This window comes from Ambystoma mexicanum, chromosome 7q (assembly GCF_040938575.1).
Source record: "Ambystoma mexicanum isolate Mex_15411 chromosome 7q, UKY_AmexF1_1, whole genome shotgun sequence".
Classification (NCBI taxonomy): Eukaryota; Metazoa; Chordata; class Amphibia; order Caudata; family Ambystomatidae; genus Ambystoma; species Ambystoma mexicanum.
The window spans coordinates 986140476-986158462 of record NC_090941.1 but is presented as its reverse complement, the minus strand read 5'-3'; the positions used below and the strand labels follow the sequence as shown (position 1 = coordinate 986158462).

Here is a 17987-nt window from a genome sequence, read left to right as displayed (position 1 = left end):
TTGGGAACGGGAGGTGGCAACAGCTGTGTGGATCTCAACATGGGCCTGAGGAGGAAGATGTGCTGTATGGTGACTGGCATTAGCCAGGGGGATTCTCCTCTGCAGTTGCGGCACATCCTCGCCCACAGCAAATAACACCTGTGCTGTTTTATTCTGGAAGCATAGAGTGAACCTGCAGGGGTGCTTCTTCCCTTAAAGATCAGTGGGAGGAACTATTGCCATTCATCATGAAGGCCGTTCAGCTCTCTGTGGTTGGATATGCTTTAATGGAGGGAATTGGAAGATCTCTGGCAGGAACAACTGCTAGCACATGCAATAAGCTGGTGCAGGCAGATATGTGATCTGGAACTATATAGTTACCATTTGTTGAAAAGATACCCAGACGAAGCATGGTTGCACCAATTGGCGTCTTGACGCGTTACTTTGTGTTAATGATATCATGCCCATTGCTGCCTTTGTGCAAGAGCATGGAGAATCATTTTATTTAGGTGTGGGGAGACGATAAATTACATGGTATCTACACTTGTTTCATGCTTAATGAGCGTTTTGTAAAGACTTAAAATTCTGTTGTCGCCTCGGACTGCAGATCATATGGGAGTTCCTTGAATGGTGTTGAGAGTGGGAAGCGTGGTTGCCGAACAGTTTCGAGGGCAATCCTGCACCTGAGTTTTAGGCTCACAAACTCCTACAGGACTATGGGGAAAGAGCTAAACAACAATCGTAATTTTGAACACGTTTGAAAGGCAGTCGTAAAAATGACTCGCGATGAAATGACGTTATACCCCTCAGTGCACCTCTTAGCCTTTGTTCTTGATGAACGATCCTGAGGTCGAGCAGTCTCCTGGGATAATGCCCTTTGATAAACTCCTGCCAAAGGAAGCCCTATATTTCTACCCATCTTGCTGTAGGGCTTTCTTGACACTTTACCAAGACAAGACCTGTAGCTTCCACTCATGCTCTAGGGTTTTTATTTATTTATTTATTCAGACCACATTTGAAGTGTGTTGTGCCTTATAGTCGCTCTTCTGCGATACGGCCGGTGCCCCCTGCTGAGCCTAGCCACACTGATACCCCCAGGACCTAAGATGTTTTTCAGCCTACCCTGAACCTATCCACTCCTGCCTACCTCAGGCTAGGTCCACCTACTCTGACTGTGTCCTCCTCCACACACAGCCACGCCCAGCATACAATCATGCCCATAGCGCCCAAGCCCAGCGCTGCCACCACCACGCTGCTCACTCTCATCGCAACACTCATTGTTCTCAAACTCTATACTCCTATCCATCCCCCCATACCCACACCACTAAGCTCACTCCCCCACCACAAGCATCTCGTTACACCGGATATCACACTAACTATGCCACATCGCACACCCGGTGTCATAATTATGCATAGACTAGAAAGACTCCGAGCTCGCACACATACCACAGAATTTAGCACATTACCCCTTCCCACAGAATACAGAAACCATAGACTGAGTGCCCGCACCACCTCCAAACGCTGCCCCCACATGGGATACTCACTCTCCCACAGTCCACCTCCCACCAACCTCGCCACACCCTCACATAGCATACCAGATACGACCACCACTCACACTTCCACAAACAAACCACACACACCTCACATCAAATGTGCCCTCCTCAATGTCCGTTGACTCCCAGCTCATGCATCTGATATTCACGACCTCATAACCAACAATAACATTGACCTATTAGCCATCACTGAAACATGGTTACATGAAGCATCAGGCCCCGCCGTTGCACTTGCACTACCACCTGGTTTCACCATACTCAGACAAGATAGGCCAGATCGAACAGGAGGCAGAGTAGCCTTCATCTACAAAGAGAACCTCCAGCTCCGACCTGTCAGTCACCCCTCAACCAACAACTCTGACCTCCTATCATCCAAACTCTCACTGTCACCCAACAGCACCATCAACATCCACCTACTATACCGCCCCCCGAGCAACACCCCAGACCCTCAGGACAACATTATCCATATCCTCAGCAATAATATCAAAAGCTACACCAAAACCCTTCTACTAGGAGACCTCAATCTCGGATTCAACGATACTAAGGACAAATCTGCAGCCACTCTCACCAAAGAACTCAATGACCTGGGCTTCACCCAAAAAGTAGAAAGTCCAACGCACACCAAAGGCCGCATTCTTGACTGGATTGCAGACCATAACTGCCTCTCCACTATCACCTCTAACTCCTCACTGCCCTGGACTGACCACAACTGCATCGAGTTCTCTATTCCTGTCACCAAAAACCACAAAACCCTGACCCCTGCTAGCGCTGCACAAGTCAGAAGCTCTAAAAAACTCACAGAGGAGAACCTGCGCCCATACCTCAATACCCCCGAGCTACCTCCCCCATTCGCTAATGACCCCAATATCATAGCAGACATCTACAAAGATGTCATCACCAAAGCTATCAATGAAATAGCACCACTCGAATGGAAAAAAGAGAAGAAATCCCTACACACCAACTCTTGGTTTACTGAAGAACTGCACTCAATGCGATCCCACAAAAGAGCAGCACTAAAAAACTGGCAATCTGACCGCTGTACCAGTACCAAAAACAAATTCAATTTAATCTCCCACCAATACAAGATAGCTATCACTGATGCCAAAGCCAACGCTTTCAACACACGTATCTCCAATGCCAAATCACACTCCAAAGAGATCTTTGCCATTTTTAATGAGCTCATCTCCCCCCCTAATACACCAGATGAAATAATCAAAGATGAAGCTTGGTGTACCAGCATCAAAGCTGCCATGCTACACAAAATTGACCTTCTCCAAAAGAAAATCAAAGACCATTGCAAAGCGCTTCCTCTACAGACAGGAACTAAACCTACCAACACCCCACCCACCTCGTCTAAGCCCACCATACCTGACTTCTCCTTCAGAGACGTCACTGAACCAGAAGTTATTAATCTACTAAAAAATCTCAAACCCTCCCCCTGTAAAAGCGATATTTGCCCCCCTAAACTCATCAAAGACTGCGCAGGCTGCTTTGCACCACTCTTCACAGCATTCATCAACGCGTCCTTTAAAACAGGCATCATTCCAGCTAACCTCAAAGAGGCCTGGGTCCGGCCTCTCCTAAAAAAACCTACTCTCGACCCTTTACAACCAAACAACTACAGACCAATAACCACGGTGCCTTTCCTGCTAAAACTGCTAGACAAAGCCGCACACTGCCAAATCCAACATTTTCTGGAAACCCACTCAATCCTCGGGACTAGGCAATCGGGCTTCCGGAAAGGACATGGCACAGAAACAGCCCTGGTAGATCTGAAGAGTCAGATCACCCAAATCATGGACAAAGGCAAGCCTGCTCTCCTGCTCCTTTTAGATCTCTCAGCCGCCTTCGATCTGGTTGATCACAAGACTCTCACTTCACACCACACACACTCAGCCAACTTCTCCAAAGAAGCAGCCCTCTGGATCACTTCCTTCCTAGAGGGAAGAGCCATGAAAGTCTTCTCGGACATCGCCAACGCCACTCCCACGACAATCCACTACGGGGTCCCTCAAGGATCTTGCACTGCACCCACACTCTATAACTTGTTCACCAAGCCCCTCTTTGACAAACTTGATTCACACGGCATCACATACTCGAACTACGCGGACGACACACAAGTACTTCTACCACTTACCGGAGCATACAACGAAGACACTAAGGCACTCCGCACTATCTACTCCGTCATCAAGGCATGGATGGCAGTCAATGGCCTCTACCTCAATGGTGATAAGACTGAAATCATGATATTAGGTCAACAGAACACCCTAGACAAACTTGACAAACTATACGCTAACTTCTCCATAGACAACTCCATCATCCCCGTATCCACAGCCGTAAAGACTCTGGGAGTATACCTTGACTCCTCACTATCTATGACTAGACAAGTCAGCGCAATCACATCCGCATCCGCACACACCAACAAACTCATAAACGCCATCAAACCCTACCTCTCTAAACCCAACTGCCTCTCTATAGCGAAGGCAACCATTGGAGCCAAACTTGACTACTGTAACGCACTCCTAGCAGGCACTTCAGCCAAAAACATAAACAGACTACAAGTCACGCAGAACAATGCCCTCCGGGCCGCTCTTAGTATCCCAAGAAGAGAGCATGTCGCCCAGGCCAGGCACTCAGCCCAATGGCTTCCGGTCAAAGAACGGATCACTCTCAAAATCCTCACCCTCACTCACAAATGCCTCTCTCTCATCCACCCCGTCCTATCTATCTGAAACCATCCTCAAACCCTCCTCCTCCCGTCCCACCAGGACGCAATACTCCAACTTAATCTGCATCCCACGCATCAAAAAAGCCAAAGCCGGTGGTCTTAGTTTCCCCTACATTGCAGCCAAGACCTGGAACGCTCTCCCTGCAGACATCAGAGCAGAATACTCACTCCCTATTTTCCGCAGGAAACTAAAAACCTCTGTCCTTGCAAAATAATCAGGAAATTCTCAGGAATCCATGTAAATATACTGCGTTGCCAATGTATACATGTCTACTGTAAATTCATTATTGTATGTAATTACTGTATCCTATGTAACCAAGACATTGTCTGTAACAAGCGCCACGGTGCCCCCGGGCTGCCGTGCGCTCTACAAATCTGAATAAATAATAAGACCTGTAGCTTCCACTCATGCTCTAGGGTTCACCCAGGTATGATGGTAGGCTGCAGTAATTATGAAGCCCTCAAGATAAGGGGTTCTGCAAGGATGCATACTTCTTTAGATAGCAGCTACCACCAGTCTCTGGGCTAGAGCCCCCAGCAGGCTATTCTCAAGCGTCTTCTCCCAAGGCCTGTCTCCTGACAGCCTTTGGGTCAAGGCACCGAGCAGGCATCCTAGTCCTATCTTCCTTCTAAGCCTTGCCTGTTCTACAGTGCGGTTCCTTGTCTTAGCCATCTCCTGTACCATTCTTACCATGTGACCTATTTGGCTTGGCCATTTAAGGTTTCCACTCCCCAACTCTTCCCTCCCCACCTCCTCTTCTCCCTACTACACCACGGATTCCCAGAAATGCCATCTTAACACCCTCAATGTCAGGAGGCTTCTACCTATTTATTCATAGACTTGGCCAATGATTGTCTCAATGAGTGTTCTGGTTGGTGAGTCTCTTTCTTCACAAGTGTGGTTGTTAGTGATTGGCGAGTTACATGTGCGTCCCCTCTAGGTTCATTTAAGATCATATGTCGTAATTATTTTAATTGAATTTGGTCATCGCCCTAATATAAGGTCTTAAAATGCCTGCCAAGCCACCTTTCAATCAGGCAGCGGTGTCATGATGGCCAAGCACTCCTGCGTTTCCTCTGATAATGGTGTTGTCAAGTTTGATTCCATGAGAACAGCATGTGCAGGTTCAGCATGTGCAGGTTCAGCATGTGCTCATTGCGCTTGGGTTTCTCTATTGATGTGGGATCCGCAATCCTTGCTGGGGTTTGGCCATCTGAGTTGTGCTCATCAAGGAGTCTAGAGCTGTGCAGAAATGCACGGTTAGGGCCTTGTGCTGCCAGCAGATTTTGCCTGTTAAGTGAAAACAGAACACATCCTTCTCGTGGCGAATCACCTCCCCGGCCTCATACGATGAATGTCCTTTTGGTTGAATCTCTCTCTCTCTTTTTTGTAAAGGGAATTGGAGGGCAGACAATAGGGAGCTCTGTGGAATCCTCCATATACCACTTCCGGGGGTCCCATCACTTAAGTCTTGAATTCCCTGGCCCCCAGAATCTTTTTCACAATGTGGAAACAAGCTTGTAGTAAAATGACCTGATGCCAGTATTTCATAGCTATTTTTGAAGCTATTGAGCCTAAAAGAAGTAGTGAAAAACGAGATGCCACGTGAAGTACGAGAGGAAACACATCATGCGCACCTGCTCGAAGAAAGCAAATGCGTGTAAGAAAACGGCAAACGGCCATGTGATTGTCGGTATCCTTTGAAATTGACTTGTGTGCTCATTTATTTTTCTGGTGCATCAAATCTTGTATTTAAAAACAAAATGTTCATGCACCAAAAAAACTACACAGGCTGGGACTCGAACCCAGGTCTTGAAGCTGGAAGCGCTAACCCTTAACCACCCGTGTTCCTTTTAAACGACAGGGCACTCATGTCCTATTTAAATGGATAAAAAGGCGTGTTTTCCTTGTCGGTACGTTCATAGGACTGCCAGTCCTGTGAAAATTCTACCATCGTTGTGTGTTTTTGAATTCATTGCACCTACAGCAGTCTACAAGCACGAGCTCCCTGGATGGGGCTTGTGTTTAACTATTGGAGCCAGGGCATTGAATGAAATAAACACAGTACAGTCTATCACTCTATGCAAAACGGATGCGTGCACATATAGCTGCTCACTTTACATTGAATTTGTTTCAAAGAGTTGTAGACATTTTTATTATTGCAATATTTTTAAGCAATAACATTTTTGAGTGAACCACTTCTTTAAGTACTAAAATAACAACAACATGGCAACAGCCTTCCTCTGCATCTTTCAGCTCCTTCACTTAGTGCACTAAGATGGATATGTGATCAGTAATTGTTTGCTACATGTGAAGGCAGCGTGGGTCAGCATGGGCTTGGAATGTGGGTGGATAGGTGTGCAGATGACATGGAAACAGAAAGGAGTGGACAAGGAGGAAGCTACACCGCGCCCATAGGTAAGTGAGACGATGTTTGGAATGGAAGGCAGGGTTGGTGTAGGGGTTTTCCCCCCATCGTGGTAGCATGAGGCAGGGGTGGGCGGTGCAGGAGGACCCTCCTTTGAGGAATCTTGTGTGGGTGGGCAATGGAGCGGGCATCCCAGGAGCTAGCTCCAGAGGTGTTTGCTGTGCTAGAAAGAACCTCACAGCAAATACCTCTAGAGAAGACACATGGAACCATCATTTTATTTTTTTCTTGAAAGTTTGTAAATTACAAAAGTAAATACTACAGAAAAGCTTGATGTTTGGTGTTGGGGAAACACTGAAAGTAGGTATGCCTCACCTCTTGCTTATTGTCAGCTGGTTTCAGCCATTTTGTCTTGACACCATTGCCAAGTAGTGTTTTCTGTTCCGCAGGAAGGCTGGGTGCCGGTTCCGTGACGTCCTGGCCGCCAGACTCTGTGATGGTTTTCACTTCAGTGGGGTTCTGGCTCTGTCTTTGCTCGGGTATGCGGGCTACTCGAAACCTAGACCACAGAAGCAATGGAAACCAGTCAAGATGGTTCTGTGCCATTTCAAGATTTTACTTTAATACAATGTACAACAGGGTAGGTCACACATCCTGACATCGGATACTAGCATTACAGATAAGGATAAAGAACACCGACAACAAAGCATTAAATGGCGATTTGTAGAGGGCAGGATGGAACACAGGCGTTAGTAACTTCAATTCACACAAAATGCTGCTGAGATCCCTTGTAATTCCTCACTTCTCCCTTATACCCCAGGACAGCCTTCCACATGATACATTAGGTCCTCACATCAGGTCTCCAGTGACCTCCAATGGCGGGATATGTCTGGATCCGTTATAAATGCAATATCAATTTATAGGTCAACATAGACACCCTCCTGTGCCCTACCCGCTCCCCATGTCGCGCCTTGAAACACTTGTGTGTAGGCGCGCTATAAATGCCATATCATATCATGTGAGTCACAATCTAGGTCCACCTCAGCTCCCTAGACGAACATCCCTTCACTACTGGGGGCCTGATCCCCTAGCGCATAGAAAATTTCCAAACTCACCTCATCCCAGGAGGGCCCCACAACCCTACAGCATGAGTACTAAGGCCCATGTGGTGTGCTTGCATGCCCAGCATGTGGCTGTGTCCAGCAGGCCCGCATTCAACTCTTTCTATGGCATCTAGTAGGCCTTCATGTAAGATCCTAGCCTGCCTCGCTTGGACACCCCAGTCCTTTGAGGCACTTGTAACACTCAAGAAGGAGGGCACCCATTCCTCATGAGTCACCTTCCATCCCAGTGACGGATTAACGTTGAATGGTGCACACTGGCAACGGCCAATAGTCAAAGGCGACCAATCAGAAATGCATTCTCACTCAGTGGCAGGAATACAGCCAATCACATCACAGAGCCTTTAGAGGTCTAAAAAAAAGCCAATGCTTTCAACAGCACTACCCCGGCGGGTCCTTCTCCAGCCACTCTTCGCCAGACAGCAATATCGTGTACCTTCATATCCAAACTCCTACCACCTCTACACAGGTGACGTCATACTGGCACATCCTTTATCAACCCCACTTTCTATCATTCCTGGAGGGTCCGCTGCGCCAGCATGTGGGTAATGTCCAGGCTTCATTTGTGGATCTCACCTTTTCCATGCACTCATCGAAACACTGAGGTACGAAGAGCAAATCATCCTTTGGGCTGATCTTCAGTAAACCTCTATGGAGCAAGAGCCATAGATTCTATTCTTGGAGTTTTGGAAGCCTAAATATTACCATGCTTAAACCTTTGGGAGTACTGACCTCCATGTAAGGTGCCATGACTGCAAATAATTAGGCACAGTGCTAGGCAAGGTCCTTCTCACAGCTGTTTCTCAAGTCGGAGAACCAAATGAAACATCAGATTGAAAGACGGAGTGGAGGTCTGGGTTTCAGGGAGATGTTCAATGGAAAAAACTGGGCCTCCACCAGTTCAAGAATGCAGCTGAAAGTAATATTCTTATGGCTCTGCATAGGTAGCAGTCTTTTCTGACCTGCCTCAAATTTGTTTAGGTTTGAATGGACTTCAAATGTCCTAAAAGTGTTTCACTGGCTCAGGTGTCCATTCAGATGGAACCAATCATTAACCCTCTGCGCCTGCAAGGCTTATCCATTTGTGCTCTGACTGCTGGCAACATCTGTACGTCAGAGCATTTCCAATGCACCATGCCTAGACCTCACTGGCACCCGAAACAAGTGGCTCAACCCAAGGTCTTATGCATGCGTTTGTATTTATTGATTTATAAAGACAGTAGCCAAATGGCTGTACAATAGTGCCAAGCGGTACACCTTCATCAAGAATAAACAATTCATTGAATAGAAACAAAAGTACAAGTGTCTGGAGAGTAGATGAGCTTGAAGAGTAGAATGGAACCTAGACAGCGGCAGGGTTGTCCAATTCCAGGCCTCTAGGGGAGAATCCATGTCAGGTTTTCAGGATACCCATCATTAATATTAATGAGATACATTTGCATACAATGATTCTAAATGTGTGCACATTTTTTCTCATGAATATTAATGAGGGATATCCTGAAAACTGGTCAGGATTCCAGCCCTCGAGGCCTGGAGTTGGACAACCCTAGCATAGCAGAATATCTACCTGTAATGGGAAGAGAGTTCCAGTAGTTGGGTGCAAGTAGAGAAAAAGACGGAAGCGAGATGGTAGGCACTAGCATGGAAACTAAACCTTGAAACTGGCCGTCATACTTTCACTAGCATTTACATACAAACTGCAAATTTCTATCCGTTATAAAAATGTAAATGGTGAAAAGCGAAGGGAGTGCAGATGAGCACTGCTTCTATGTCTGATGCAAAACAAACACAAAGAAAGATGGGTCACAGGTTCGAGTCCTAGAAGGCTGACCCATCTTGTCATTCTACTAAGGTTAGTAAAAGGAGCATCACTGTGTCAAGTAACTGCACCTATCACTGAAGTCAATAGAGACAATTACAGTTTGTAAGCAACATAAATTGTAAATATTACTCAAGCACATTTAACAGGCCCAGTTGATCATTTCATTACATTACGTGGACATATTTATGCATGAAACACCCAGGAAATGCTTAATGCCAAGCAGGAGCAACATACCTGCCCACAGAGAGGATGGTGATTTCTCCCGGCCGGCCAGCCTTGGTCACTGGCTTTGGGGGCTTGACAGGCATGGCCGCCATGGCTGCAGCAGTCTCCGGAGACAGGAGCAACTCGGGCCACTTCTTCTGGCTGCAACGCGTACAGCTGGAGCCAGAGCGGGACGCCGAGCCCTGCACGGTGTGCAGGTGGTGCTGGTGACTGCAGATATGGGGTACCTGCGGAAGGAACTGCATCCTGTGGAGAGAAGGAGACATGGGAGGTGAGAAACTGATACACGGAGCCAAGATCCAGGAAGTTGACAGAGCATCTATTCCCATTCATTCAGGGTAACAGTGGTCCGGGTCCCTCAACGGAAATCAACCACAAAAACTCTTCATTATCGTTAGATAATGCCCTAAACCGGACTGGTTGAACAAAAACAGAGCTGAAAAGCGCACACAACCTGAATCAATGGCCATCGCAAGTTTCGCAGCCTCTCTGAATATGAAACAGCGCTGAGGTACACACACCACTCAGACTAATTATACTAGTACAACAGCTTGCCTTCTTTTAGAGACAGGTTAGTTTATAAAATTAAAATCCAGGGTTACCGCTTCCAGCGCCCATACTCTCAGTCATGTTATTATCTGTTACCTTACCCTATATGTTTTGTTATCTCCCGCTCTCGTTTAGGTTATGCTGGGAAAAGGGGGTTGGAGGGCCTATGCTGCCCCCTACTTCCAGCTAGTAGTTTCAAGACCCTTTCACTTTAGCTGATGCAATCAATGGGATCAGATCCAAAGCCTACTGCTTGAACTGCTTGCCCCCCCCCCGGCCTCCAAGCCAGCCAGCCGGCTGATGCATTACTGTTGGGTGTAGGATCTTGCCTCATCACTAACTACACATTGTCCTACATTCATATCCTATAGCACAGGCACGTGTACAACATGCTACAGATCATTCCACTGAGTGTTATATTCAAGAGGGCTTTGATTACAGACTGTCGAGGAAACCCGACACTAGAAACACCGCTTCACTCTCAAGTCCTCTTCATTGACCCGCTTTGCTTGCTGTCACCAATTGGCAAACATAGTTTCTTGCTTCAACCAACAGGTACATATATGTGCACTCCCACGGAGCTCAGCAACTCCAACTGGGCCCCTGCCCTGTGTCTAACTAGATTAGGACCATGGCGTGGTGAAGCAGCCACTGAGATAAATCAGTAGGCTAATGCACGAGCTGCATAAGATCATCAGTGACCTGCAGGGCGCAGGTTTGAATATGGTGGGTTCTTATCCTCCAGTCCAGTGCACTGGATTTTATTGACCTCTGTAAGATGGCAGACATGTCGGATCTGCAAGGTAGTGTACCTGTTGCTTGCTGGGCCAACACATGTGACAGCAGCAGGTGCGTTAACACAGCAGCCAAGAGATTTCATAAATTACGTAACCATTCACTGCCATTTAAAAATGTTGTGGGTTAGAGTAGGCAGGCAATGCTATACTGAAATAGGCAAAATGCTACAATTTATTTTACAGAAACAGCACACAAACTACACTTAACTCTAAACTCTACTAAGCTATAAAGGGGTGTCTGGCAAAAGAGGAGCAGAAACATAGAACTGGGTCACAGCACACACCTCCCTGCAGGGATGGGACCAGGTGCAGGCTGAACAGAGCGAGCTCAGGTAGAACAAGACCCTGCTCATCAGTGGGGCCTTCAGGCCCTCCCACGAATTCTGATGCAGCAAGCCCTGCTCCACGCCATGGCAGGAAGCCCCTCAGTCTGAATATGTCCTTATAGCGAGGGCCCTGGGGCCTCGGTCTCCACTCAGTGCCAGTGCCCATCCTGGAAGAAGATGCAGTAGAGGCGTGTGCCCAATGCCTGCTGCACCCAGGTCTCTGTCCACTACTCCTGCGAGGAGAGGAGAGGTGGGCAAGGAGGATTCTCACAAGGCATGGGAGCCGACTAGGAAGAGCTCTGTGTGTGCCCATCTCTGCCCACCTCTCATGGATCTCTGTATGCCAGAAAGAGCCAGGCAGCCATGCAAGTACAGGTGGGCGGTGACATCTCTGGAAGGGATGCCATCCTTGCCCAGCCCCCACTGTTTCCGTCCAGTTCCTTCGCTTAAGCATCTTGGAGTTGGAGTCCAACAGGACATTTATTAATGTCCTGCTTCTTCTCCAACGTCACTGCCTATGCTGCTCAATGTACTGCTTTGCTCCTTCCCCACATATTATCCATTGGCCTCTACTGTAGCTCAGTGAGCTAACGCTTCGACAGCAAAAATCGGCCTTCAAGCTCCATGTCACAAGTTAGAAGGACGCCTCACTGACGCTGTCTAATAAGGTTCAACAGTGTCTGGGTTTTGCCCTCCTGCAGAGGGGACGAGCCCTAGCAGTTCAGGCTGGACTGCTCCACTTGGCAGAGGTGTCAAGACTGGTACGCATATGGGTGGTCCCCTTCTGTGTAGGTACATACGAGGTAAAAAAAAACTATTAAATGGAATGCAACCCACAAGAGTTCCTAATGGCAACCCACAGGAGTTTCTAGTGGCCCATTAGGAACTCCTGTGGATTGCCACTAGAAGCTCCTGTAGGTCGCCATTAGGAACGTCTGAGGAATGCGGGTTGCCACTGGGAAATCCTGTGGGTTGCTACAGGAGCTCCTGTGTTTGCCACTTGGAGCTCCTCTGGAATGCAGTTTGGAGTTCTTAATGGCAACCCACAGGAGCTTCTAGTGGAAATCCACAGGAGTTCCTAATGGTAACTCACAGGAGTTTCTAGTGGAAATCCACAGGAGTTCCTAATGGTAACCCACAGGAGTTTCTAGTGGTAGCCCACAGGAGTTCCTAGTGGCAGCCCACAGGGGTTCTTAGTGGCAGCCCACAGGCGTTCCTAATTGGCAAACCACAGGAGCTCCTAGTGGCAACCCACAGGAGTTTCTGATGACAACCCACAGTTGTTCTTAGTGGCAACCCACAAGAGTTCCTAGTGGCAACCCACAGGAGTTCCTAGTGGCCACCCACAGGAGTTGCTAGTGGCAACCCACAGGAGTTGCTAGTGGCAACCCACTGGAGTTCCTAGTGGCAACTCACAGGGGTTTCTGATGACAACCCACAGTTGTTCCTAGTGGCAACCCACAAGAGTTCCTAGTGGCAACCCACAGGAGTTCCTAGTGGCCACCCACAGGAGTTTCTAGTGGCAACCCACAGAGGTTCCTAGTGGCCACCCACAGGAGTTGCTAGTGGCAACCCACAGGAGTTCCTAGTGGATCCAACACAGCTGACCTCGTCTTTCCTTCTACCGAACCAGAGTGGGGTAATAGAAAAACCTAGAGGGCATGTACAGAGCTTTGAAGCAGCATGTGCCATTAAAAATGCCCATGCTATTATGCCTTCTCCACCCAGCTAGCCCCCCTTCTCCAATGTCTTCCCACATTTGATTATCCGTGTACTCATCCATTTCCCTTTTAATTTGCTTTATACAATTCCCACTAGTTCCAGCTACCCTGACCCCCATTGTGCTCTCTGCTCTATCCATCGTTGTTCTTTGAAGAGGTAGAGGCCGGGTTGACTGTGTTAAACAGATTAGATTAAATGTATGGGTGATCTTGCTAATAATAGTACAATCGGTTTTTAAATATTTTAAGGGTGGAGAGATAAGCTCTCTCTACTGCAAATCACAGACCGCTCTGCCCTAATGCCATGAGTTTTGAAAGGTGGGCGGATCAGACAAGGTGTTTTGTTCCTTCCTTCCTTTCTTCTGCATGTGTGCCCCCGCCTTCCCACCAAGCAAGTCTTTTTATGTGTACCTTCCTATTACTTAGTCCTTATGCGCTCTCTCTGGGGAAAGATTATTTTTGGGTTGTTGGCTCTTTCTGCTTACATCTGCACAAGGCGTAATGAAGCATCGTGTCAGGAATTTCGAGAAACAATGCATGCGTGGTAGCGATAAAGTGTGCACCGAAGCACCGCGTGCTTATCTGCCGCCACTTACTTGCTCGGGGGTTTGCTGCTGCTGGTCGCCACGATCTGCTTGCTGTGATAATCCTTCAGCAGCTCCTCCAGTGCAACAGCGTTTTCTGCAGGGGAAGCAAAGCGGACACAGCTCAAGGACACAATGCCTGCAAGACTTGCACAGAAAGGACACATGGCGACCAGCATAATCCGAGAAACATCCCACCTTCTGAGAAATAAGGCACTCGCAATTTCATGCCTAAAGATTTGGAAGCCAGTCGAATTAATTCTAATGTCCAAAAACGAAAGAAAGAAAAGAAATGTAGGCCAATGTTTAAGCCTGTGAAGGCGCGGCCAATCGCATTTGCTACTACACAGGCCTAACGCAGCCATAACCCAGTCTTGGTGTCCACCCGCCAGACTGCACACATTCAACTGATCTCAATTCCACCACACCTAATGCTAGACTGCAGCTACCATTGGGCAATTGCATCAGCTGCGCACATAATCGGTGCACCCTATGACACCTTACTCTCTCGACTGACCTGGACTATGGTCCCGAGGGCGTTCAAACCACTAGAGCTTTGAGGTCATACCAATGATTTATGGAGCGCTATATAAATGCCAAATAACATAACAACATAATATGTCCCAATACGAGCACTGGAAGTAGAGGGAGAGGCGGGCCTTGATGTCCCTGGGTCGAATCACGCACACTATAGTGTGGCATTGGAATACTGCAGGACAGTGCTGTGAATTAGAGGCTGGGATGATACTGGGCTCCATTACCTGGGCTCTCGCGTGACTTCAGGAAAGCCTCTGTCAATGACAAGATGGTGCTGGAAAATAATGGCTATGATGTTTCTCGATGACATAGGCACCAGTGTGACACCAATAACCCCCTGGCAAGGAAGAGGTGGCGAGGAGGCCTACAGGCCATGATGTTGTTGGGCTGGTTAACGCACATTGGAATCCCTCTGTCGACAAAGGCCAGTGCTGTGAACTAAAGGACACAATGTTTTTGTGATCATGGGCGCTGGCATAGCGACAGGAAACTCCATTGCTGAAAGGGTGGTGCTGTTAACGAGATGCCATGAAGTGGCGTGATCGCTCGAGCTGTACTACGACGCCAGGGAACCCCCCAGTCGCTAAAAAAGCAGTGCTGTGGCCTATAAGCCACGAGGCTATTCCGCTTGATGCTACAGGTTTTGATGTAACATCAGGAATCCCTCTGTCAGTTGAATGACTGCAGCTTTCCAGTGAGAGCGTTGCAAGGAAAAACAGCAGCCATGTTCAACAAAGCGAGGTAAAGCTGGAGACGAGCCCGAGACTGTGGTGTGAGCAGCAGGCTGGGCAACTAGCAGATTTAATGAGCGTTAGGAGCATCATCTGCTGGGTTCTAGGTAATTTGGTCGAGATTATTTTCTCGAAGTAGATTTCATCGATTTATTTTTTTAATGTGTGACTTTGCAGCAAATATATGCGGGAGGACCCCTGCAACCCTCTCTTACCATCCCTACACTAAATATTAACCCAAACCCGCCCCCAATGTGTATTTGCGACAAAATCAGGTAAAAAAAAACCTCGATGAAAACTACTTTGATCAAATAGGCTGCAACGAAACCTCCCATTCCCATCTGCTGCCGAGTCACATGTTTTAAATGCACCAAAGGGAGCTGTGGAACTGGAGGCTACGCTGTCCTGCAACATTACTGCGCGCCCACCCTCGAGCGCTCTGGAGACTAACCTTTCTTTTCGGTAATGAGCCGCACCAGGACGCCAATAGTATCCTCGTTGGCATCCTCCACTCCGTACGTAGGGTTGTTTCCTGGAAGGAGAAAAGACTTGTTAATATGCATGACCTCGCAGAAAGGTGCACTGCACCCCATTTCCTCCAAACGATGACATATCCGCCAAGCACTGGGGACTATACATAGCCGATCAGAAACATTAGCAATGCTCTTTGATGTGCCCAGTGCTTCTCACCCCCTGAAGGCTTTATTTGTGGGCATGCCAGTCAGTTGCGATGCCAGCCTTTACAATATGAGCGGGCATAACATGTCTGCATTTCTCCAACAATTAATTCAGGAATCACTACAGCCATTTTCCAGCTTGTTTTTGTTTTCTCTAGGGGCAGCAATTTTCTGTACCACCACTAGTGTCAGTGCTTATTTTTAAATGCCCCAGTGTTTGCTGTTCAGAGGAGTATTTTCCAAAGTAAATGTGAAGAGGGAGAATGTGGCGGGTGTAAAAGCACCTTTTGTAACTCAAAGCATTTCTTCCAGTGGGAAATGTACAGGAAGCCTATGGCGAGGCCGGCGTAGCACAACACCAATTTTAACTCCCTGCCCACCCCCGGTTCCCTCCTAACAGATAAAGGTGATTTTTGATGTAGGAACCCACAGTAAACCTACAGACCAATTTGTTTACACTGAAAGAGGTCGGGCAATAAGGAGGCGAGGGAAGTGATTTTTGCATTATTTATTAATTTATATCATTTCTAAAGCGCACCATAACCCCAGAGTGTGACGGGGCGCTGAGCAAGATTTCAAAAAGAACTAATACTACGAAGAAGTGCAAAAAATGACAAATGCAAAACTAAACTGCGCATACAATAAAATGGAAAGGACCCGCCTAAGGAAAAAATGCAACACAGAAAAATAAAAACAGAGCGCGGCCCCCAAGGAAGAGAATGATTTCATTTTAGATGGAAGAAAAAGATCTCTTCATCGGTTTATGGAATATATGTATATATGAGAGAACGCATCCAAGGCAGCCAGAATCACAAGCAGGCATGTGTCTGTGTTACCCAAGACCTGGGAGATTATAGGAGCCTACATTCCAAGAGCTGATGGAAAGAAAAAAAAACAAAATAGAACTGAGGCTGTAAAGCCTATGACGAGACCAAAAGAAGTGCAAGGGTATAGCCTATATAACTTTGTGATTTCGTCTCACAGGCCAAAAAAAATAATAATTCCACACAATCCTTGTATGTCTGAGGGGCTGTTGGGCGGAAAAGGCTTTACACAACCCTCAGCGACAACTCAGCATGAAATCACCTGTACGAGTCTGGGCAGGCGAGGGCCCTCTCACTGGCCGGCAATTTGGAAAACAAGTGGCAAAAACAAAGCAGACTCATCAGGGGATTTGAGAGGGTTCATGAGAAGTAAACAAGCACACAGCGCCTGTCCGGCCTGTAGGCCACCGCCACCAGATCATCGTCATCCGTCTGATCGAAGCCTCCGACACAAACAACAAACCTCATTATTTTGGGATGCTCGAGTTCTAGACTTTTCCAGGGTATTTCAATGTCACCAAAACCAGCGGGCTAACCGAAACCACCAGCTGTAAACAAGCTCATAGCAGCTGCACAGGTGCCATAGCAATGTGGCAATGACAGGGGGTCAGTGGGATGGGTGGTATGGCTGTAGGGTTAGCGTGGCCTGCCCCGCAGAAAGACCACGTGGCCCCCGACATGTAACTTTCTACATCATTTTTAATATATGTCCTGTTGGTTGAATAAAGGTTATCGCGACCTTTAACATATAGGATTCTTTCTAGGACCAGCATGGCATGTTTCCATATACACCCTCATGAAGTGAGTCCTTTCACAGTACTGGCATCAAGTGCGAACAAAGCATTTGGATCGGATGGAATATGCAGCTACCGGGGGTGGCGGAAGGGGGACCAGGATTTGGAATGATTCACAGTCAGTCTAGGCTTGAGAAAACTTTCAGCGGGGGGATGAGGGAGACCTAAATATTTCCCCAAATTAGCACGGCTGACCAAGCAGTAGGAGTCCAAAATAATATAGGAGTTCGCACCGAGAAAGTCTTTCAAATATTGTGTTGAAAGCGTCCATTTTACAACACAGTTTTTGAGAAAAAGGTTATAAAAAGCTATACAATTTACAAGTGGTTCTCTAGGGTAACACACAAACAAATCCAGTAAATGCCATGTCAACAACAGTACACAGGAGCATTTTGCAAAACGTTCATTAAGCGGCGGACCCAATCGAACTATGCCAATAATTGACACTGTAAATCAATTGCATGAAGCCTAGGCCACATGTGATTTACAGTGGCCATTGCTGACAGAGCTAGACAGTGGCTGCAACTTCAGAAAAGTGATCTATTGATTATATATCATTTTCATGAGGTTTAAACCATAATTTATGCATGCCAGTAATGGTCATTGGAAATCACTTGCATGAAGCTGTGGCCACAACCTTTTAATTCCAG

At 47.3% G+C, this 17987-nt stretch overlaps 1 protein-coding gene across 3 annotated transcripts in view; it reads right to left on the bottom strand.

Annotated features, from left to right (window-relative positions):
* The window catches only part of RELT (RELT TNF receptor), a 196470-nt gene that overhangs the window by 27038 nt on the left and 151445 nt on the right, over window positions 1-17987 (bottom strand). For all 3 annotated transcript variants that reach the window (XM_069640114.1, XM_069640116.1, XM_069640115.1), the window contains exons 7-10: window positions 15494-15574; window positions 13787-13871; window positions 9807-10043; window positions 7005-7188 (exon numbers count right to left, since the gene is read on the bottom strand). In XM_069640114.1, coding sequence (XP_069496215.1) covers window positions 7005-7188; window positions 9807-10043; window positions 13787-13871; window positions 15494-15574 — 587 coding nt within the window. The remainder of the gene's footprint in view (window positions 1-7004; window positions 7189-9806; window positions 10044-13786; window positions 13872-15493; window positions 15575-17987) is intronic.